This window comes from Bombyx mandarina, chromosome 19 (assembly GCF_030267445.1).
Source record: "Bombyx mandarina strain Sakado chromosome 19, ASM3026744v2".
Taxonomy (NCBI): domain Eukaryota; kingdom Metazoa; phylum Arthropoda; class Insecta; order Lepidoptera; family Bombycidae; genus Bombyx; species Bombyx mandarina.
In genome coordinates, this window is record NC_143225.1 from 5,706,484 (window position 1) to 5,731,801 (window position 25,318).

The 25,318-nt window shown below is 34.9% G+C and overlaps 2 protein-coding genes across 14 annotated transcripts in view; one reads left to right on the forward strand and one right to left on the reverse strand.

Moving 5' to 3' along the window:
* Dg (Dystroglycan) overlaps positions 1 to 3,700 on the reverse strand; it is an 82,709-nt gene extending 79,009 nt beyond the window's left edge. For 7 of the 13 annotated variants that reach the window (XM_089735113.1, XM_028172098.2, XM_089735108.1 and 4 more), the window contains exon 1: positions 3,548 to 3,699. The gene's annotated coding sequence lies outside the window, so the exon portion shown is untranslated. Of the gene's footprint in view, positions 1 to 3,547 lie in introns of all 13 variants that reach the window. The other 6 variants (XM_089735112.1, XM_089735111.1, XM_089735107.1 and 3 more) reach the window with 1 other exon arrangement.
* LOC114241335 (uncharacterized) lies at positions 659 to 23,829 on the forward strand. Its single transcript, XM_028172144.2, has 9 exons — positions 659 to 1,218; positions 17,810 to 17,920; positions 19,058 to 19,273; positions 20,444 to 20,494; positions 21,661 to 21,718; positions 21,800 to 22,162; positions 22,825 to 23,064; positions 23,207 to 23,395; positions 23,659 to 23,829. The coding sequence occupies exons 1-9, from the start codon at positions 1,145 to 1,147 to the stop codon at positions 23,827 to 23,829; spliced, it is 1,473 nt and encodes a 490-aa protein (XP_028027945.2). The 5' UTR covers positions 659 to 1,144.
* Positions 23,830 to 25,318: the final 1,489 nt, after the last annotated feature.

Below are 25,318 nucleotides of genomic sequence, written 5' to 3' on the forward strand. Positions count from 1 at the left end.
CACTGTGGATGATCGCAGTAACTCCAGGTAGTTTGGATGAGCTCTACTCCGGTGGCGGGCGTTGCGATGATAAAAACGTTGGCGAAGTTAATAAGAATAGTTGGTGAAGAAACGCATTTTGAATCACGTAAACGAGAAATGAAAGCTATATTCCGATTAATCTCTGTATATCTATAATATTGCTGTGCGAAGTCGGCCTAGAGTAGAATCACTCTCTCTTCTCGTAGGTGTCACAAAAGGCTACTAAGGAATTCATCGGAAAATGGGCAGCACCGTTCACCGGTAGGGCATAACGTGGGTCCCTATCATCCACCCACTCGATACTACCGTCATGCATACCTTTGCCGCGGTCATACGTTCCAGAATTGTTAAACAATATAACTAAGATTTGGACCTCATGTTTCAAGGTAGGTGACGGCATTCACGTTGTGTTATGGGCGTCGATTGATTTGTAAAAGGACTGTACTAAATAAATAAGTAAATAAGTAACCTTTTAACATTAAGTGGGTCGTGATCTCGCTTTCCTATCTACAGCTAAATAAACCGTTGTGTTTCTTCATTATGCAATCACATGTTGATACGGCCATCATATCCGGGACTTAATGTCGCCAGTCGATCCACAAGTTTACACCAAGATTAAAGCTGGGTGGCCGCAGTTATAACGCAAGATAAAATCTAAAATTTTGTTTGTTGAATTCTTGTAAATTTAGTTTCACATCTCATTAATAGGATTATTTTCTATATTTCGTTATAATTATAAGTTTAAACATTGAATTATATGTATAAGGTCACTATAATTTACGCTATTCAGACAAAAAACACCAGGTATTATGTGGCCACAATTTTCTGTGTCATTAGAGCTATTTACGTGATTATTCTAAATTTGAGAAATGCTAAAGCGGATTACCGAACTCTGAAAATAAATGAAAATCAAAATATTTACGGTATTGCGACAGAGTCGTACCGTGAGGTCATACTGGTAGTTATTAAAGTAGACTAGAGTTTTGGTTTGAAGGGTGGGACAACCGTTAAGAGTTAGGTTATGCATCGGATTATCTAAAAAAATATACCTCGTTTTTGGTTAGTTTAAACAAGAAAAAGTTCAAAACAAATCTCTATATTTATAGTTGGTTATAAAATATTTATGCATGCGACCCGAATCCAAGTGCCGACGTCTGAACAACACATGGCAACCAATATGTATTCACATTACTACAGGTGAGATCATTGAACTTTCACCACCTATTCTTGTAAAATGATGAGTTCATACTTCATATTTTACTCATAACAAAGTTGAATACACTAAGCGTTGTGTTTAAATAGCAAATTAACTGTTTGTAAATTATAATTTGTAGCCTTAAAGCAAATATATAAAAATACATATAAATTCTTCTCAATCTCACCAATGACAAATTTGCATTTGATATGTAATGAAAAAGTTGCATTTTACCACGATAAATAGTAGCTTGTGTCACACTCTCGAATTTATTATAGCTCATATACCCATGCCATGAAAAAAGGAAGCATTAATTAAGGTAATGTTTTTGTGAAATTTCATCCAAGTCTGTTCAGCTATTTTTGTATGATAAGGTAACAAACATATAAACAATATTTATAGAACACTTCACGCCCAGATTTATAGTAGATGAAAATAAATTATTAGGTCTTTGTTGTATAGTAACAAATTTTATCATTTTTTTACTCCAGTGCCTGATCTTTAGCATTGTTTGTGACCGAAAATAAAGTTAGCCTGATAGCTTTATAAATTTACAGATATCGTTCTTTAAAAATATGTAATATATTTTTCTTACTTTGTCATTAAAGTTAATGAAAATATTGTAGTTATAGGCAAATCTTCGATGAATTTGCTTGGTTGTATATTGTAAATGTGTGCCGAATTCTTATAAAAACCATTTCTAGATCAATATTAGAAGTCTGCCTAAGTATCAATATATTTAAGATTTAATCTCAAAATATCTTTAATTTATTATTTGAAATGTCATAAATAATAAATTGTGAAGTAGTTTTAGATGTCTATATGACCTGCAAAAACTGATGAAAGTATTGTGTTTGCTCTATGTATATATAACCCAAAGTAAAACTGGGAATCTTTTTTATTTATAGGATTTGTCTTTTTAATTATTTTACACAATTATTTATTCCATTGTTTATTTTCGTCATTCATTAATACTTCATCAGCATCCACCTTTCATTGTAGTAACCTCTATAAGAGATAAGATAATAAAGACGGTAAGCCAATTTTTTGCCCAAAGTAATGACTTACCTGTGTACTAGATGGGTCGTGAGGCTTTTTGTCTTTACATAAAAATTTGTTAAAGTAAACTAGATTATATATTTTTTTCTATTATCAGCATCGTAGAAGCATGACAAACAAATTAGTCATAATTGTTTACTCACAATTGATAAAGATAGGTGATTTAGTAGCTTTTTATAGGCTATGATTGTAAAATTTGTTATCAGTTAAGAGTAGGTTAGAAAAAGAGATTTTGCATATGTACAAAGTGAATTTTAAATGTAAAGAAAAAATTGCATTTACCTTAGATAAAATGCTAATTTGTTTTCATTCTAATTTCATTAATGAAAGTATTGTAATAATTCTATTAAGTTTTTTTTTATTGCTTAGATTGGTGGACGAGCTCACAGCCCACCTGGTGTTAAGTGGTTACTGGAGCCCATAGACATCTACAACGAAAATGCGCCACCCACCTTGAGATACAGGTTCTAAGGTCTCAGTATAGTTACAACGGCTGCCCCACTCCTCAAAACGAAACGCATCACTGCTTCACGGCAGAAGTAGGCAGGGTGGTGGTACCGACCCGCACGGACTCACAAGAGGTCCTACCACCAGTAAAGTTAATTTAAGTGTAAAATTAATTAATCATTATATACAGGCAAGTTTATCTCCTGAATACAATAAATACATACCAAAATATTTACTTTTACCCTGCATTTATTTATAGATAATTGATGATTGGGTACCTAAATGGTTTCCAGAAACATTTTAAAATATTATAACATCTGGTATGGAATTAATTCAATTCAATAATATTATCAGTATTGTTGTTAAGTAAACCGACTTTAAACTAGGAAGCGGGTTATCTTTAAGGAGAATGAGTAATATAAATTAAAAGTCATATTTACTATGAGCAATCAACTGAGATTTTGGCAATAAGGAATAGACTTAAAGTAATTTTCAAAACGCAAATGTTGTTCAATTGCATCACGTAATTTTCAATGAAGGTGCTTAAAGGTAATTCGGAAATATATAGTGTGAATAATCATTGCATTTAATTTACATTACGTTAAAACAATCCTTAATGATATAAGTCATCACCGATATTTTTGTGATAAAAAGTATCAAATAAAGTTAAAAGAATGTAATTTACAATCTTCACCACAAAACTAAATGTAGCGAAGCGCCGTATCTCTACTTTCAGAGAATCATGCCGAAATTGAAGCAAAATTAAATTTCACATGACCTATTCTCTACGGTGTGTTAAACACCCATATTTCATAGTTTACTCACCTTGTTGCTTCGCTTTTGTTAAATTTAATGTAAGCTAAACAATATTTAATTCATAAACAAAACACTACACATTTCGGTAAACACATAACAGTTCATTACACCGTTCCTTCCTTTCCGAGGCACTGGATGGATGAAATCAGAACAGAAAAAATGGAGTAAGTGTCAAAAAATGCTCTATCTCGTTTTATTACTCATCTAAGAAAGAGATAGCCAAAATAATTAAAGTGTGACCATTTTTATTTACAATATCTCCAGAAAAATCAGTTTCTTGGAGATCGTTTCAAACCATTCATTATAACATGTAATACTTTCAGTTACTATTGCGCCATCGAGTACCAGAACAGTATTGATAGTAGAGTATCTTGTGAGTGATACTGCCACCCTACCAATTTCTGCCGTGAAGCAATAATACGTTTCGGCTTGAAGGGTATGGCAGACGTTCTATGAAATTGAGACTTAGCACTCATGTCTCAAGGTAGGTGTTTTTTACGATATTGATGTCTATGGGCTCCAGTAGGCACTTTACAGCATCAGGTGGGCCGTGACCTCATCTACTCATCTAAGATAATAAATACTTTTTTAATCAAAAATACTAAGAAAACGCATATGTAGCAGTTTTTTAATAATCTCACTATAATTGAATGTACATATGTGTAATAGTTTTTGTATGAAATACAGTTTTAAAAACTAAACCTTTCTTTCAGTAGAAAATTTGAATTTAACAAGATTACGATGGAATTTTTATCATTGGCAGTATAATGCACAGATAAGATTTAATAATCGACTGCAGTCATACATACTTTAAATTCTAGTAAATATCTCTCTCTAGTAGAAGGAAATATCTTTTACACTCCAGGAACCGAATAAATTTTGCTTTAAATAAATTGAAATCTATTTTTTGAGGAAATTTGGGAATACGGTAAAGTTAGAATAAGCCAAGATGAAGAAACTGCCATCTATTGTCGAATAATTTCAATTTGAAGAGGTTTTGTATCACCTGCCATCTGTTATCAGATGAAAATATTATACTGCCTAACGACTAAATTTCGTTTGAAATTTTGCTAAATTGACTAATAGATGGCAGCAGTATACACACACTGCGATTTTAATTGTGAATGTCATTTTCTGTTTTCCGGAATAACTTTAAAACACCAAGATTTTTTTGATAACTTTCCTTTAAACCAAATATAGATATGGCGTTACGTTTTGTATATTAACTAGACCGAAATAGACAAAAGACGGTGTGGAAAAGCTAAAGGATTATTTGATGACATTGCATTAAATTTTAAGGAAATGTAGGTATTTCACGTTCATTATCTCTAGCTTCTTCAGGCGATTCTGTTAAAAAGATGGATTTTTTGTAGATTATGGTTGCTAAAAATAAGGATTCAAAGGAACTAGATGTGAGGATTCTAAGGAAGTAGAAGTGCGAGATGATGTCAACATCTCTTTTTTAGCATCGCACTACCCGCCATCGGAGTAGAATTCATCCTTAGATACCAGAAACCTTTCGCATCGTTTTGGCAACGCATGACTCGGCTGTGACATGAACTCCCCTCCACGGTGTTTCAAGAGGGATAGATATATCCAGTCCTCAGTTGTAGATAGCAGCTTGGTTGGGCCTTCGCGTCGCTAATTTCCATCAACATCCACTGTTCCTTCGAAGGTAAAAAAATACATTAATTGTCACAGGAAAAATATTCTAGTAATGTTTGACGTTTTTGTTGTTCCATTAATATCTAGACAAAATACAAAATATATTGTCCATCATTCTACAGATTATAGACTAATTTTAAGTAGTCGCCGAGTTCTATTGTCTTTTGATTATCACCTGATTGATACGACTTTTATCACGTATCACGGTTGAGGGCGATAATCATACCAAGAACTGTCGCTTAAAATAATGTCATACAATAATATGACCGGCTTGTATTATAGTCGATATCTCTATTCGTACATCAGTGCTAAGTTTAAAAAAAAAAGAATAATAATATTCTTTTTTCTTTAACGTCGTCCTGGCCCAAGAGATAAGTGGCCCGCTATACTCATATTGAACGAGGCGACTATTTTAATGTTCAAATCCGTCAGGCAGCTACAAATATTTTTAATGAAATACGCACGTAAATCTTTATTGAATGAGTTCCATGGTGATGGAGTAACATTGTGTATGTAATAAAAAATATCAAAACCTGCAAAAAGTTATATACGTCATAGCTTTGGAGACAATGATAGGTATTTTATTTTCTTCGGTTTTCGCAGTATTGTTAATAATGTCTACCATTAATAAAAATACTATTACGGTTTAATCGCGCGTTTTTTTTTGTGATTATTTACGATATTCCAAATTTAATCAATTGGTTTTATTATAATACATTAAATGATTACAGGAACCCATATACAAAACAAAGTGAATGCTACCTTATATCTCACCCTTCAAACCGGAACGCGGGACTGCTTCGCAGGAGAAAGAGGTTTGTTGGTACTGGCAACTAGCACACTGAGTTTCTTACCGGATCGTTTTCTCAGTGTGTTGCGATTCCAATCGAGCTGTAGATTCAGCGAAACACTGCTTTTGCTAGGGCCAGTGGTAGCAGCTCTCTCAAGTTGAGCCCGTGAGTTTATTTGTCGGTCCGCGTGTAGTTAAAATAGCTCACTAGGCTTGTGAGGAGGGAGTCTCCTCCCGGTGATCGAAGGGGGTCAAAGCTACGCCGCACGTTACCGTCACTCTAGTGCGCTGTCACCAGGAAAATGGGGTGACGTCAGCTGCGGTTCGCAATGCGATCCGCATTGCCGTCGTCATTATCGTCACCGAACAGATTGTGGAAGAGCAGGTTGGCGGTGTATCGCGTTTCGACCCGGCAAGCTGGTTCTGACCCAGCGGGCTATCGGGCCGCCGTACTGCAGAGACCGACGTCATTGGTCGTCGACGATCGCCTCGACGACCCGTCGGTCGGGTGTCCTCGGGGTGGCGCCGTGAGACTGATTGTAGTGTTGACCACGGGAACCTCCCTACTCTGACTGGGTCCTGACCCCGGACGGAGATCGGATGTCGGGTCAGAGAGTGCAGAGTCGTTTAGTGTAGTAGGGCCCTAAAAATATCCTTGGGCACTCGGTCTGCCCCCAACATTTATAAATCATCGAGTGCCACATACCCTCGTAGGAGGTTAAAAACCCAGGCCCAAAAAAGAAAAAGAAGCCACAAATGCTACCTACGATTGGGTAGGGAAAAAATTGCCAACCCGTACGGGCTCTACACTTCAACTACTGACTGATGACGTAGTAGTAGTTTGCGAAGACCACTGTTACTATTTAGAGGCGGGTCTATCGTTCAGTCGTCAAATTTCACCATTCGATAACTCCACTTAGGCTCCGATTTATAGAACTTCATTCGAGCTTCTGAATTAATGATTAATATATTCAGAAACTTAACCACTATTCACATAATAATTTCAAAACAAGACAAGATTTCACGGATAAATAAACATCAACGGATTCCTGTGCGCTAAACGTTTTGACAGGATCACATTTGCATGAAGCCGTCGGCAGCTCATCGACTCGGAAAACTTACAATTTATATTAAAACATGCGCAATAAAATAAAACCAAGCAGTCGGAAAGTATCCGCGTCACTCGAGCAATGCTTTTGACATGGCTATTATTCGAAACGAAAATTTAAAAGGCGCAAGTGCTTCAAATCAGATTTGCAAGTTTAGCACCTAAACGTCTTGAGTTAAAATTTAAATCGGCACGTATCTATACAGAAGTAAGCCTTAAGAAAATGAAAACTCATCACTATCCCGGGCAATGAACACGAACGATGCAAATGATACAGATCCTTATAGGTATTGTTGCGTTTAAAATTCAGTGGCTGGAAGCATTTTAGTGCGGAAATAAATCGTAAACTTTCGGTAAACGCTAGTAGTTAATTCTGATCTAATTATATCGTTATCGTTTGATATCGTTGTACTTAATAAAAAGATCGTAAATGCAAGTCTTCTTTCTGTCTTAAGTTATTAAAAATAAGTTTATCATTTTCGTTGTACTTTCTAAATTTCAATCTTCTATATATACCTATATATAGAAATGAATTGCTGTTCGTTAGTGTCGCTAAAACTCGAGAACGGCTGGACCGATTTGGCTAATTTTGGTCTTGAATTATTTGTGGAAGTCCAGAGAAGGTTTAAAAGGTAGATAAATATGAAAATGCTCGGAATTAAATAAAATAACAATTTTATTTTTCCTTTGATGTGTCGCCCGTCGGACGGGTTCCTATTCTTTGTTTTAAGTTTATTTTATACAAAAGTTTAGGTTTTTTATTTATCGATTGAGGCACTACGAAGTCTGCCGGGTCAGCTAGTTTCCAATAAAAATATGCAGATATATTGTAGTTAGAAAGACAGAGTGGTCCGAGTATCTATAACACAAGCAGAATACTCGTATACAAAAACGTTTTCGTAACCCATCTTAAATTGCTGCAACAAACGATGTGCACTTCAAGTGAACGCGTTCAATTCACTGAGGGAACCATCTCGATCCTTTCCTTCCATCAGAGGCAATCAGCCCAAGTGCATATATGTAAATGTGGTTGCTCCCATCGGCTAAGATTCTAATGGAATTGATACCAATGAGATGGTTTGGAGCGTTTTCTAAGCTGTGTATTCCACACTTGTTAGAATTTAAATTATACGGATATAATCGAGTATTTTACTTAGAATCATATGTTTCTCTAAACTACGTAACACGAGAGGTACTTGGTTTAAGACTGAGCACGTATCTCTGATTAATTTTTGTAAGTAATGTTAAAATTAAAGTTTTTGATCACGTTAGCGAGATGAGCACACGAAACAATATTACGATATGACATACCATTTTTTTTTTATTATGAATGCTGCCGTTATTTATATGTATATACAAAAGTCCTGAATGATATTCGATGAAGTCAAATCCCTTACATTTCACGGTGCCGATTTTATAGTGAACATCGGACATCAAATCTGCTAAGGTAGAGTGTCGCAAACCCTCTGGAGAAACACTGGACTCCGCCCGTTGCGGTACTGAAAAGCTATTACTTATAAACCCCTATATTATGCTCTATAGACTAGTTTTCGTAAATGACGTGGGGTAAATTAATTAGTAATCTGTACGAAGCACTTTACAATTCGTTCGTATTGTATATGAAGTTACCTTTCACATTCCCTACAAAATAAATAACAAAGAACTGTTCTGAAATATTTAAAACATTTTGTTTTTTAAATGATCACATTAGTCTTGTTTGTAGTGAGACAGCTATGACTTCTAATTTGAATGTGACTGCGGAAGGGTGAGCTGCCCTCACTTACTTTATTACGACAATGACTCGACATTTATTATCAGTTATGAAAATAAATTCTCTCCTCGTGAAATAAAAGGGAAAAAAAATGAATTAAAGCCAGTCGACCACGAACAAAACGTGTTTAGGCCTTAATTGTGTAATACATTTTGGAGTTAGGGCCGCCCGGCCGGTTTGTTGCATTTTATTATGATGACTAGTAGGCGCCTGTGACTTTTTCAAGGCGAACAAATTATCCGTTAACAAGTATTTCTGTTTTTTTCTTTCTTACCTATCTGATAGTAGCCTCGAGGCCTATTCTGGCTTCACCCTGACTGGTGGACGAACTTACGGGACTCAGCCTGAAAGAATTTGTTCTAACATTTGTCTTTACTGGTGGTAGGTCGTCTTGTGAGCCCGCACGGGTAGGTACCACCACCCTGCCTATTTCTGCCGTGAAGCAGTAATGCGTTTTGGTTTTAAGGGTGGGGTAGCCGTTGTAACTATACTGAGACCTTAGAACTCATGTCTCAAGGTGGGTGGCAGCATTTACGTTGTAGGTGTCTATGGGCTCCGGTAACCATCTACTAACACTCGTTTGGATGTGAGCTCATCCTCATCCACCCATCTATGATAAAAAATAAAAATAAAAAAACATGATTAATATTTCGCTGAATCTACCAAAGGAATATTTTGGAGCTTACTTCTTTAGAATCGATTTTATTTGAAGCACTCAGTACGATAATTAGGTAGGGATTTAAATCGAGCGTTGAAAAAATATGTTATATGTTTTCATTCTCATTTAGGTACTATTAATAGACTTAATCATCTTCCACTTAAACATCATGATTTATTGAATTCAATTAGCACGCCCCTCATCTAGGGTCATTTTAGTTTACTGTGAAAAATTTTATTTTGCTATACATATGGCAGTGATTTTGGTATGGACTTGTGATGAGACGAAATGAAAATGAGGTTGGTAAGAGAATGTTAACTATGAATGTGGAAGGATATAGAGGAAGAAGTAGACCTAAGAAGAAATGGATAGATTGCGTGAAAGACGATATGAGTAAGGAGGGAGTGAGCGAAGGAATGATATATGATAGAAGAGTATGGAAGGAGAAAACATGTTGCGCCGACCCCAGGTGACTGGGAGAAGGGCAGGATAATGATGACATATGGCAGTGATTTAAGACATTGCATAAATGAGAATACAGTTTTAAAATATTAGTTTAATTGTCATCTGATTTAACTATGTGAAATTCTGTTAGGTTACATAGACAGATAGGCAGACAGATTCAGGTCAAACTAATAAAAGTGCTAAAAGCGTACAGATTTCGGCCTGTGCCGATTTGTTGAAGTAACGTCAATGTCAATGATCCCCGTTTCTTGTTTTATGTTATTTGGCAATTCTGCGCTTAATGATTTGTTTTATTGTTCGGCGGAATTTGATGTTAATGTCCTGCGTCATTATTGTAATAACAGGGTGGTGAATTGAGAAGTATTATACTTCCCGGAAGGATCTCTCGTCATTAGCACGTTTTGAAGTATGTCCGTTGAAAAGTTTATGAGTAAGACGTTATTAAAAGTTTTAATTATAACGAAGTATGAGTACAAAATGAACGTCCGTTACTTCACAAGTAAAATGCCTCGTGTATTCCAGGTAATTTGACTATGCTGTGCCGTAGGGCGAGTACCGATTACTGAGTAATTTCTGAGTGATTGAGTGGTCATATGGTCCCGAACGAATCTCACGATAAAAAGTAACATATCGTAATTATTTAAAATAAGACGTAATTTTTTTTTGCTTATAGAAACCCATAGATATAAACCATCTAAATGCCGCCACCCACATCGAGACATGAGTTCTAAGGTCTCAATTTTACAGTACAACAACTGCCCTGCCCTTAAAACTCAACTCAACGCTCCAAAATCAAATATATAAATGCAAATAAATAAACAAAATGATCGAGAGTGGAGAGACGATGAAAGCTTGTACCTTTTAGCACATTCCAAAACAAAAGAAGTACATTCAGTTTCACTTCATTTATATGAAGACAGCGCTTATAATAAGAAAACAAAATTAGGTTAGTCACTGTATCAGAGTTAACAAATGAAGCAAGACTCAATCTAATCATAGGAAATGTGTGTTGTTACATTTTAAAGCAACCAACTATTAAAAAATACGTTGGTTTACTTGATTCGTGATCGCGTTCAGTTCGTATGGCTTAGAACTTTAGGACCTTGTAAATCTGAACATAAAATATACAATGTTGTTTCTATTATACCGCGCTACATTCTCTTTTTTTTTTCATTTACAAGAAAATCAATAAACGTTGAATTTTACAACGCTATCACAAACAATACCTATTTTAGGGTTAAATTTATAAACTAAAAAATAATAGGCAACTGCTATCGCAACTAATATCGGGTCGGTTGTAAGTTGGCGACCAATCTACGTCTAAAAACACTACAACCCGGATGGCATGATCGTACAACCAATATGCCATACAACCAGTAAATTCAGACTGCTGAGCGTGGGAATATAATCATGTTACTAGATACCTAATATGTCTAATGATACCTAGTATGTGCAGCATATCAGGAGATGTGGATAAGTGAAGTAGGCCTCCTTTAAATCTCCCCTTAATTCGTATCTTGAATATTACTTAGTAAGGTACGCTGTTCAGCTCTAGGTGTCATCACCATAGAGCCTATTTATGTTGTATTTTATTAATTACTTCTCTAAAGCTGAGCTGTTTAAGTCTTTTATTTATCAATTGAGGCACTACGAAGTCTGCCAGGTCAGCTAGTCTATACTTCTATACTAATATTATAAAGAGGAAAGATTTGTTTGTTTGTTTGTTTCGAATAGGCTCCGAAACTACTGGACCGATTTGAAAAATTATTTTTCCATTAGAAGCCGACATTGTCCCTGATGAACATAGGCTACTCTTTTTAATTTTTTTTTGGTTTCATGTGTGTTTTAATGTTTCCGAAGCGAAGCGAGGGCGGGTCGCTATATGCAATAAATTTGGAACATGCTTAGTTTTTGATGAAAAACTCAAGATATTAGGGGTTTTTTAAACTATTTAAAGCAGTTCGCAGAGGTTTACAGCACGCTCTCGGATGAAGATTGAGTTCGGAACCTTAACAGTTTTTTTGTGTAGGTGTAAATCTTAAAGCGCGTTTACGACGTTTCGTCCTGTGGTCCACGTTGAAAAGTGAAAGCGTTTTGGCATATATACTTAGTCTGGCCATAAATACTGTTACAATTAAAAATAAACAAAATATTACATTTGAATTTGGAATCTGTCATTTTTATATGATTGCTCATTGAGATTTCTCATTTTCAAAGATGACTTAGGACTCGCAGCCTATAAGAGACGTACTGGTCAATTCTTAACTGATAATTTAAAAGAGAATAGGGTGGTAAAATCGAAACAACTACTGAAGCGGTACGCAAAGGGAGGTCATAGAAAAATTTTGTTTACGGATGAGAAAATTTTTACAATTGAGCAACATTTTAACAAACAAAATGACCGTATTTATGCTCAAAGCTCTAAGGGAGCTTCCCAATAAGTGGACAGAGTGCAACGTGGGCACTATCCGACTTCTGTGATGGTTTGGTGGGGTATTAGCTATGAAGGAGTGACTGAGCCATACTTTTGTGAAAAAGGTATCAAAACATCGGCACAAGTGTATCAAGATACCATTCTTGAGAAGGTAGTGAAGCCCCTTAACAACACCATGTTGAATAATCAAGAATAGTCCTTCCGGCAAGACTCGGCGCCAGGTCATAAAGCTCGGTCTACGCAGTCTTGGTTGGAAACGAGCGTTTCGGACTTCATCAGAGCTGAAGACTGGCCGTCGTCTAGTCCCGAACTTAATCCGCTGGATTATGATTTATGGTCAGTTTTAGAGAGTACGGCTTGCTCTAAACGCCATGATAATTTGGAGTCCCTAAAGCAATCCGTACGATTGGCAGTGAAAAATTTTCCCATGGAAAGAGTGCGTGCTTCTATTGATAACTGGCCTCAACGTTTAAAGGACTGTATTGCAGCCAATGGAGACCACTTCGAATAAGCTTTTTATACTTTAAATTGTTTTATATTTATGTATTAAACTAACACACTGTAAAAGTAATAAATGTTATTTGCAGTAGATTTTTTTTCCTTTGTCTCAATATTTATGGCAAGATAAGGTATATACTTATATATTTGGCGTAGGAAATTCGAATTGTTTTGCCAGATATTCAAGTCGGCTAATAGAGATCATGGGTAATAGAGATAATGTCATGTGTAAGTTTTCTTAGCAGGTTCAATAATGGGATTGGAATCAATAAAGCATTTTCTCTTACTGATTCGAGAATGAGTACTTCTTTAAAAGTCAGACCACTCTAAGGACGCTCCAACATGTATTATTATAATACGGATTAGACATACTATTATCTATACAATAATATGTCAAGATTGACCTCCAATATTTCATTATCACAGAAATTTTACAATTCATAAATCATCTAAATTATTTTGAAAACTGATCGGGTTCAACAAGTATTTGCGATCAGCGGAACTATTTTTATTCTTGTTACAATTAAACCCATATCATTTTCACATTTGATATTACTTCTTCAGCTTGGAAAGAATTTCAGTGATCAATTTTATTTGGCTTTGTAATTTTACGTTAATTTAATCTAATTAAAAACCTTTAAAGTTAGGTAAATATAGGTATATGTATGTACATGTACTATATAGAGAACGATAACAGTGGTGCATTTCTTAAGTAGGATTTCCTTGTCCTCAAGTGAAAGTTCTTTAGAAAGGGCCCGTCAAGGCTGCGTGCGGTGAAAGTTTAGTAGTGTAACAAATTAAGGTCATAATATGTTCTTATTCAAATAAAATTTCGTAGGAAAATCGAGTTATAATGCGAAAAAGGAAAAGGGACCCGATCGTCTTTTTTCAATTTTAACCCAAACAAAACTACTACCTTAAATATAATTCAATCGAATGTTTACTGGTGGTAGGACCTCTTGAGGACCTCTTGTGAGTCCGCACGGGTAGGTGCCACCACCCTGCCTATTTCTGCCGTGAAGCAGTAATGCGTTTCGGTTTGAAGGGTGGCGCAGCCGTTGTAACTATACTGATATCTTAGAACTTATATCTCAAGGTGGGTGGCGCATTTACGTTGTAGATATCTATGGGCTCCAGTAACCACTTAACATCAGGTGGGCTGTGAGCTCGTCCACCCACCTAAGCAATAAAATTAAAACGTAATAGAAATAAATTCAGATCATGTGAACCTAGAATTAGCCTTCAGGGTACAAGCGGTTTCATCTTTCATTCAAAGGTCCATGGTAATAGGAAATATTACGAACACAAAGTTATATGTGCATGTATTACATACATATTTACATTAGTGAATGCATTTGCATTCAGAAGCTCTTATCAGTATTTTACTAGTTCGTTTTTATTTGATATGGATGTATTTTAATGTTATGTATTATCAAGCAATTTCAAGCACACAGCAGCTGCAGTCTATTTACCTCTCTTATTCAGTTCATATTCACGCCTAATGGTTTTCACCTGATAAGACTGCATAATGTTCTTTTTTGGTTTTAATTATATCTGATCTTTAGTCTTTATCTATTAACTATCTTAGGTCTATTACAATAGACATCACTCTAAGACACAAATAGTCACATTAATATAACTGCTTCCATAAAGACAATCCATTAAGCTTCTTGCCGGCTCTTCTCAGTGGGTCGCGTTTCCGATACGGTGGTAGATACAGCGAAGCACCGCTCTTGTTAGGGTCAGTGCTTAAAAACTCTCTTAGCTTGAGCCCGCTAGCTCATCAATCAAATCAAATCAAAAAAAATTATTCAACATAAATGAAAGTACATACTTGTTGAACGTCAAAAGAACTACCGCCAATTCACAATCGGCCCACAAGTGGCTGGAACACCCTGTAAGGCGATTAGGTAGAAAAAAAAGGAAAACTCTCGATGTCTTCTCCCTTAAACCATACACCAAACACTAGACCTTTGCCATAACAGCGATGAACAGTAAAACAACACTTTTAAGGGCATCGTGAAATTTTAATGCCACCGCGGTCAAGATTTAGAGGTGCGGTCATAGTAATGGTGCTTTATACAACGTTTGTCTTCATTCCATTTTTATTCTTCCTGTTACAGTTAATTAGGTTTACATTGATTTGTTTATGGAGTAAGTTTGTATGCTTTGATAACATTATATGTACGTAGTAATAGAAAAAAACAAACAACATACTAATATTTTCATAAAAATATTTTCTTTTAGATTAAAATATCTAAATTGTTACGCGGGTAGAATGATTTATAAAGTAATATTTCGATAAGCAATAAAATACAAAGAAATCTAGAAAAAAAATATAGAAAAGCATTTTTAAATGGATATAAGTTATTTTTATTTGAAATTCACTTTTCAATATTGAAACAATGAATAAAATATTTATACTATTAATCTGCTTGCACTGTACTAAGCAAATTCAATGTAAGTTTCAAAATTAAATATACGTAACCTTATATTTTTTTCTGGCTAAAAACTCATTTTTGAAAAGGAATTTCGCGACTCTTTTTTATATTTTGCTTTTTACAAAATCTAATTTTTATTCAACTTACCTATCGTCGTTGCAAAATTGTAATCTCCTATGTGTATAAATGTTGTTTTCGAGAAAATCTAATAATACTACTTCCTGAAAAATATATGCAAATATTTTTTTAGCACATAGGATACTTTGATCTACAATAAAATGCAAACCCAGACTTAGGATTTTTTAAGATTGATGCGTAATACAATGAAATATTGAGATATGCACATGGGAGTTTTTGCTGCGTATAGGTAAAATAACTTTCATAATATATGAAATGTTTTCATTTTTGAATTTTGGCCCAAACTCTCAGATCGAGATTTTAAATATAAAACGACGTTATGTAATATCCTGTTTATGCACATTTTCGTGACTTAATTAATAATTGAGATTGATTAATATTATGAAACTAGAATTAGTTATTGGAGAAATTTAGGACACACCGCATATTTATACTTACATTTTTTTATGTCAATGAGGAATGAACAACTAAAAGTGTAATTTTGTTTTTATCGGAGCTGTGACGTGAAATTTGCCGTCCATAATGATGCACGGAATAACGACTTATCTATCCGTCAAACAGAAAAATATTATTGACAGGAAACTTCTATATCTAATTGTAACTTGAGACCGAAAATATTTTCTAATTATAAATACAATAATTATAATGATTCTTTCAGTTTAAAGATTGACATCTTTTTTTTAACTTGCCATTATAGGCAAGCATATATTTCATCTGATGGTCATTACCGATGCTCTTGGACGACAACACTGCTAGGGCATAGCCAAGCCATATCCGATACATGACTTGTCGGATCTCCCGGATCCACACTTTGTAGTTTAAGACTCTTCAAGCACCGGTCACCGTCCTCGTTGAAATCGTCGATCGAAGAGATCTACCTATAGACATAACCAGTTTCTCGCCGGATCTGCTCAGTGGATCGTGATTCCGATCCGGTGGTAGATTCTGCAAACCACTGCTCTTGTTAGGGCTAGTGTTAGCACATTCTCTAAGATTGAGCCCCATGAACTCACCTACCAGTATGGCTGAAACAGCCCCTTAGGCTAACAGGGAATAGCGTAAAACAGTAAAGAAAAATAACAAAGTCACTAGCTATTGTTGACTACGCTCTGCAAACCCCTTAGAAGGAAGATATATCATCACGCTTAGGAAACACCGAAAACTTAGAAAAGATCTTTGAAAACGCACACATCTACTGTACTGAAATTTTATAAAACTTAGGTGAGCTAATCAAACAAAAAATTAAAATCATTACTTTTCTGCAGCCAACGATGAAGTATTAAAATATTGGTATGTAACACAAATACTATATAGAGTAATCGATTAATTCAATTACAATGCAAAAGTAATAAAAAATGACTACTTGTTCTTTCGTATTTTTACATGTAGACTTTACCAGTTTATGGGCTAGTTATAAATAGTTGCGGCGGCAGCTCGTAAATATTAGAATGTCCCGTCATACATCTTAGGACACAAACTAGACCTGTCACTTGTATTCTATAATGGCTATCCAATTCTTCACATTGACATCCATGACTGCTTCATAATAAAAATACCTATGTAGAATGGTGCAACATACCTGTATTGTCTTAAAATTTTCCCTACCACCGGTAACCACCTAAATTTATATATGTTACCCAAAATTTAAGTTTATTGAATTTACTTGATACTTGGTGCTATATCTATACATGTAAATAAAATTAGAGTGTCTGTTTGTAGTATTGAAATAACCGCTTTTTACTACATGCATATGAATATAATATATACGGTACATACACCAAAATAACATTTTTTACATTTTTTGTCTGTCTGTCTGTTTGTTCCGGTTAATCTCTGGAACGGCTGAACAGATTTTGATGAGACTTTCACTAATAGGTAGCTGATGATTTATGGAGTAACTTAGGCTACTTTTCTTAGACTAGCTTCGCCCCGCGGTGTCACCTGCAGTTATTGTCGTACCGCGCGCAACATGGCAGGCTTCGCCTATCAATAATAAAGTTTAATGTTTCCGAAGCGAAGCAAGGGCGGGTCGCTAGTTAAAAAATAAAAAATAGGTTATCGTTAACTTTTTATTTTAAGAATATGATTGCCTCAATTGGACAAACGAATTCTCCGCCTAACTGATGCTAAACAGTTCACTGCATCAACTCCACTGCAATAAAAATGAGATGCCGGAAGCATCATCTCAAAGTCTTAATACCATTAGACTCGTACCCTAACTCACAAGCTGTTGTTTCTTCATAAGCAGAAATGAAATCAATGCGTAATTATTTTTGATATTACACAAAATTTCCCTTCATTAGGGAACCAGATTTGGAGCACAGAAGAGCAAGCTTAAGATTAAAACCTAAAGATGCCATCCATAATGAGAGACAACAAAGACAGAAGCATAACAGAGCGAGGAATGTTATGAAGTAAGTTGTACTAATCTACTACAGTGGAAGGTCTGTTAGTGAGTGCAGCAGAATGGCCTTGAGTAGGAGTGACTCGGAGGGACTCAAGTGTACCCCCTCCTAGGCTACATGCTGACCACGAACATTCTGTTAAGAGTGACACGACTGACAAGAAGCACTAATGTATAATCTCTTTATCTAATCGGTATGGGCCGTTCTTGGCTCATGTGAGCATCAAAATTGACTCAAACGATCACATTTAATAATGTAGACAATAATTATACTTTTTTTTATTGCGTAGATGGGTGAACGAGCTCACAGCCCCACCTGGAGTTAAGTGGTTTACTGCAGCCCATAAACATCAACAACATAAATGCGCCACCCACCTTGAGATATAAGCTCTAAGGTCTCTGTATAGTTACAACGGCTGCCCCACCCTTCAAACCGAAACGCATTACTGCTTCACAGCAGAAAATAGGCAGGGCGGTGGTACCTACCCGCGCGGACTCACAAGAGGTCCTATCACTAGTAATTTAATTTAATGGCCGCGAAGTATTTTTGTATATGCTTTTAGTGGTGTATGATCAGGCGACCGATATTACATAAAGTTACTATCTACTTCGCTACTATATATACTGAGTACACGGTGATAAATTATTACCGCAGCTCAAAGATGATAGTATATTGAAATATGACATAGAAAGATCGTTGACATTAAATCGGTCCATTCTCTAGGCGTCAAGTTTGAAGGCACGATTGCTTTACAGTAAATTTACAAGAACGCCTTCAGTAAATAAGCATTCAAATTGAGGCTACTAATGTTGTATTTAAAATGTAAAGTCGTCGTGGTTTAAAAGATAAGACGCTCGGTGAAAACGTATCGAACGATGCTGCCATGCCAGCGCTTAATTGCCGCAGGCAGGTACCTATTTTACTAAGAAAAACTACGTGCTTAAGTTATGTTTACGAATGACTTCGACAATGAAGAAGGACAATATCATGCAATAAGAATCAAATCCTTAAATATAATTTTCGTGAATACAAAATTGACACATATGTAGATCTCAAGTCTCCAAGTGTGTGGTGGCATTAACGTTGTGCCATCACTTTGTTCATTTGTTTAGGCAATAAAAATATATTATATTTTTGTGTTCCCAGATCAACGTTGGAAAGCCATCATGCAAGAACTACCAAGATTCAAAATGACATATCAAGTAGTGACCGAGATCATTTGCATGTTAATCTTGATAGAAACGCTAAACGTATTCAAAACCATAATAAGATGTTTATGAAAGCAAATGATCGGGGAAGAGCCGGTTGGCCGAAATTGAAAAAAAACTTTAATGGATTAAAAAGTCGTCGAAATGTCGCACGGTGAGTATTCTAGAATTGTTGTAGTGCAGAATTTATTATTGCTACGCTCTAGTGAAATCACCTATTTGTTGGAATTACATACATGTGGCGTACATCGTATCGTTGATGATACCATGACAAAAACCTTTCCTGGACAAGAACAACAACAACCATACAATGTCTTTATTTTATCCGATCGGCTTAGCAATGCATAGATAATACAACATGAACTGAAGATTCGATATGATTTATTTAGATTAATTAATGCATCCTAAAAACTTATGATGCGCCTACTATGACCGATAAGTGGAAGAAGATGAATAACTAATATATAACGTTGGGGCAAACAGTTAAATAGACAATAATAATAATAATAATGGTACTGGATACAAAAGGCCTAAGCTCAGGTGACCTTATTAATAATAGTCTCTCTTCTTATAAATTGAATTAAATGGATTTGTAACCGCCGCGCTGCATCTAGGTACCCCTGTATCCTCAGTTCTCAGTCTCATGTTTCCTCAATTAGCTTCTCAATTGATTCTAAAATGTCTATCGTATAGTCTGGTATTTACTGTACACAAGTAATCGTCGGGCAAGATCTCTAAATCGTATTTAAGGGCTCCGGTAACATGAAATCAGATGAGTTTTGGAGAGATTATGCGAGTCAAAGCTAATTTAAAAAAAAAAAAATAGGTAAACCGAAATCTTCGCAAAATTTTGAAACCAGAAAATAAGAAAGAAATGTCGAAAGCAATTCTAAGCAAGCAGCAACACACGTTTTTACAAGATCCTAAAACTTTGTATAATAAAAATACATTCATGTTATTTTATTATCTGAATGACTGTAATTGATCTGTTTTTACATACCTACCGATTCCAATATTTTTCCTGTTCTAACCAAACCACAAAATTAATTTATGCGGTTACTACATGTAGGTAGGTATTTATTTGAAGTTTTTATTTAATTAATTAACTAAAGCATCGATATTGGGGATCCTGATTCTGTTTAAATTTAGTTTTAATATCTAATTGTTCATCACACGGTCCGAGTATCTATCTGCTTTGTGAATTTCCTTCGCGTCTGTAAATGCTGCAACATTTACAATAAGTTTCTTTTTTGCTTGTGGATCTTTTTCTTTGATATTTTCAGTAAACAAATATGAATTAATACTTTTTTCATTAAATTTACAGTTCAACCCAAATGACACCGGTCCAGCTGCTGCAACATGCTTCTTTTGAAGAGTGAGTTGATGGCTTGATTTAGATAACGTTATCAAACCTACTTATGCGGCTTAATCTTGCGTTCTTTATTGTTTTTATATTATGTCATTTTATTTTTATTTTTTATTGCTTAGATGGTTGGACGAGCTCACAGCTCACGTGGTGTTAAGTGGTTACTGGAGCCCATAGACATTTACAACGTAAATGCGCCACCCACCTTGAGATATAAGTTCTAAGATCTCAGTATAGTTACAACGGCTGCCCTACCCTTCAAACCGAAACGCATTACTGCTCCACGGCAGAAATAGGCAGGGCGGTGGTACCTACCCGTGCGGACTCACAAGAGGTCCTACCACCAGTAATTACGCAAATTATAATTTTGCGGGTTTGATTTGTATTACACGATGTTATTCCTTCACCGTGGAAGTCAATCGTGAACATTTGTTAAGTACGTATTTCATTAGAAAAATTGGTACCCGCCTGTGGGATTCGAACACCGGTGCATCGCTAGATACGAATGCACCGGACGTCTTATCGTTTAGGCCACAACGACTTCAAAAGCCACGATAACTTCAATTGTATATTGTGTTAAGAAATAGACAATATCGTGCTAATACGATATTCAAATGTCCACAAATATTATTTGTCATACCTTAGTCGTTTGTATTAGAAACAACAGAAAAAAATTATAGACAATAAAAAAAAATTAAAAAACTGTAAAAAGTAGTTTCAATTTAGTCTACGACTCGCGAAACACAAAGAAAATATTGATTAGTATTAATCACGGAATACATCATTCAGCGAGTTATTCGAAAACTATTCCGCATGATTGTATGACATACATTAAGAATGTGTTTAAATTTTTCCTAAAAATGCATATGACAAGGAATAATTTTTGTTGATACCTACTTCATTACTATCTACTGATTACCGCCACTAACCTTGAGACATGCGAAGTCTCAATTTTAATGTATAACGAGTGTTGTCATCAGAACACGTAATAAAGTATTAACGTGCTGTATATTTTGAAAATTTGATCTATCACATAAGATATTGTTTCTTCATTATCGAGAGAAAATACAGTTCTAGCATTCAATATACACTATACACTATATCACTCAACACTGGGCGCCTGTGCAACGTGTTAAGCTAATTACGATTCAAATTGTATTTTTTTTACGTTTCAGTTCAACGGACACGAATTTAACCAAAGGAATAACATCACAAAAGCTCAGTCCTTACACAGTAAGTTGAATGATTAAAACCACTTAAGCACTTACTTTTTTTTAAATAAAGCTTTGTTATTGTATTGTTGGTATTTTCTAGATAAAGCAACAAATCTTAGAAATTATGTCGGCTTTTCCAAATGCAAATGTAACTTATGAAGTGATTGGACGTACAGCCTCGTACAATGATATTCTGTTGCTGAAAGTAACCGAACTAAAAAGAGACATAACAAGATATTTTAGAGCAAATAAAAACAAGTATGTTGATGAAATACCCGAGAAGAAAGTGTTATTCATTGTACACGGATTAAACATTCTAGGAATTAATAGTGTGCGGTGTTTAATTAATACTAAAGCTTTGGCTATTTTGCTATCGTATTACTTTGAGCACTTGGATAAGTTCGATATATTTTTCATTCCCCTGGGCAATCCGGATGGATATACATTTTTAGGTAATTCCCAGGTGTGTATCTTTTTTATTAATTTTCATATGATGATGTTTTATGAATTAAACGATTTATTGGCTCTTTTGGTGTAGGTTACAAGACAACGGCTACAAAATCCCTTGGATACCGCAACTAGGATACAGTTCTTAAATTTTAATTCCAAATTGCACTGCAATATCGAGTATCCTTAAATGCATCATTGCTTTCCAGAATAAATAACCAGAATATACGTAGATAAAAGTAAAGTTTGTCGATTTATGAGAATTTTACGAATTTGAAAATTTGACAAATCAGGATCTGTGATAGTGCTTATCGCCACCTGTTACTATATGAAGGCTGATCTCGGATTTAGTGGTTTTAGTCTATTTGAAGTATTTACGCTATTCGGGATTTGACTGTATTCGTTATCGTCTTCTATGTTTAAGTTTCTAGCATCCATACCATAAAAAAATATCCTAGATTAATCATTCTCTTTAAAAATCTATAGAATAAATTTATTTGTATTATTACTATATGTCAAAGAGTTCATGTAATGATTAAACAGACCTGTGCTATTGATTTTAATAAAATGCTAAAACCTGCTTTGTGAAATCTCATATTTTTTTTCTCGAAACTGTAGATAATTTCCAACATTTAAAGTGTTGAAAGTAGCCATAATATATCTTGAATATGTTTGCAGCACATTTGGAATAAAAACATAGCACCACAAAATGACTGCCCTGGTGTATTTCTGGACCGAAACTTCGACGTAGCCTGGAATGTTTCTAGCATAAACTCTTGCAGTCAGCTTTATCCTGGAGAACAACCGTTTTCAGAGGTGGAAACCAGGGCTATTCGTGGTATCTTACATCGTTATAGCCACAAGATTATAGCTTATTTTAATGTACATGTCGGATCAATTAACCACAGAGTGATTAAGGTATAAAATCTAAAAATGCTCATTGACAGATTTATGTTCTTTTCTGATTAAGGACTCAATTTTTTTTTTGTTAGTATTAAGAATTAAAAAAAGCCCTCCTAATCCTTTAATAATATAATTATGAAAACCTGTAATCTATTAGGGGGATGCAGTGTTGTATCCAAACGGTTATACCGACGTTCAAATAGACGATGACAAATACTTCGATTTGAAAGCAGAAATAGAAGAAGCAATGAAGAATTCAAGTTTTCAAAATGCTGCTGTCCAAGTTGAAACTTTGCAGAATTGGTATGGAAAGATTTCGGGTACCAGTGTCGATTATGCTTCCACGGTAATTGTTTTTTTTTGCTTTATCAGAATAAGAATAACAGATGATATAATAACCAAATTCTAACTTACTATAAAACACACAGGCCGCTACTACTGAAATTATTGTTGTAAATTCTAAATTACATAATCTATTAAGTCGGCTACATTATCAGTTTACCTGTCACCGTTCCACTTACATTAAATCTTTCCCAATACCCCTTATGTTTTAGGTCTATAACTCTTCTGATTTTATGTTGTAATTCTAACCTTCGCATTTTATTGCAGATATACGGCATCCCATTTGCAATGGAACTAGTAATGCAAACGTATGCAAATGGACAGCCTAAAGGGAAACCCAGCACGCAAGCACTTGCATTGAGCGAAATATGGAAAAGAGTTATAGACACAACGTTTAATTTTATTTCGAGAAGAACAAACAACACTGAAATGGAATAATGCACATGTTGTAATTAGCTAATTTTGACCCAACAATGATGTAATCAATCTTGTTTTCATTTTTTAACTACATATATAAAATAAATTTGAGGGCTTTTATCAAGATACTTATCACAGAAGGATCCGTATCAGACCCGTATATTTCACATTTGTAGGATTCCTAATATTTCAACATTATTCCAAGTGATATGTTCATGGACAGATTGAATGCTGCCAGTGTGCTTTTAAGAACAGACAAATCCAAAATCTGTTTTCTATTCCTTTATTATGGATATAATAGTTTGTCAGTCTGCCCCTTCCAACACTACATGACGATCACGACCAATCTGTCAAGAGTGAGACGATTGAGAAGAAGAAACGAAGAGAAATAAGGGTATCAATATATGTATCAATATTATCAAAGTATTTAAAATATAAAATAGCAATTCATATGCACAAATTGATTAAGATCTCATCTTTACCAGGCAATTTCATTTTAAATGTATTGTTCTTATATTGTATTGCAAAAACTGTCTAAGTTTCCAAGACCGAAGACGCTAGTGTTAAAGAATGTCTATAAGCATTGTTGGCCTTGACTTTACTTTGATATGGAAGAAAAGTAGCAAAGAATCTCAAGGAATTCAAGGATGCATATGTTTAATTAGAAATTGTTTATTAAACATTACAAGATGTACTAATTGTGTTATCAATATTTAATTATATCGTTATTTTTACGTAACTTTAATTAAAATTAAAACAAATCATAAAATTGATTTAAACAAAATATAACGTGTATTCGCTTTCTATTTTTACTGGAAATACCTATCTTGTTCTATAAACATTCAATTTGTGTAATGCTAAACGAATTAGTTCCAGATTCCAAAGATCACGTTCGCGCGTTCTCAAATACCATTAGCACTATGAATACATCATTAGACATTGAATTTGCTGCTCGTAATAACATTCCTGGTTTCAATAGCGTTTCGGAACACACCATATAACATAAAACCAATAACTAGTATCATTTGTTTAAACAATTATTCATTAGAAAATGTATACACACGAGCGCCATAAAAACCAATGCGAAACCGGTACAATTATATATTATACATATTTGCCGAATATGAGTAATACTTTCTCTGGTGTTCGTCATCGCGACTGCACCGTCAAAAAGGATGCTTTGTTCATTGTAAAATGCCAGTTCATTTCGAACTGTGTGTTTCATTAACCTCAAAAACTTCCATGTATCTTAACCATATTAATTCGGTAGTCTCAATGTGTGTCGACCGGGTCAAACTTGTTATGAATAAAGAAGGAGTCGTTCGAGAGGAAAGCGAACGTTTATATAGTTTTTTGGTTATATTTATCGTCGCTTTTGTTTAAATCCGTCCTGTTTTCACTGCGGAATTCGAGGTAGTCACGTCTTTAGATTCAAATAGGGTGCTGTCACATACAAAGCAGTCAGCCAAAGTATTGTGCATGCTAGATGATGATTTCAACTAGATTTTCT

Coding starts and splice junctions, on each gene's coding strand:
- LOC114241335 (XM_028172144.2), top strand. CDS start 1,145: ATGCATGCGACCCGAATCCAAGTGCCGACGTCTGAACAACACATGGCA. Junction 19,274..20,443: donor AGTCGTCGAAATGTCGCACG/GTGAGTATTCTA, acceptor TTAAATTTACAG/TTCAACCCAAATGACACCGG. Junction 21,719..21,799: donor AAAAGCTCAGTCCTTACACA/GTAAGTTGAATG, acceptor GGTATTTTCTAG/ATAAAGCAACAAATCTTAGA.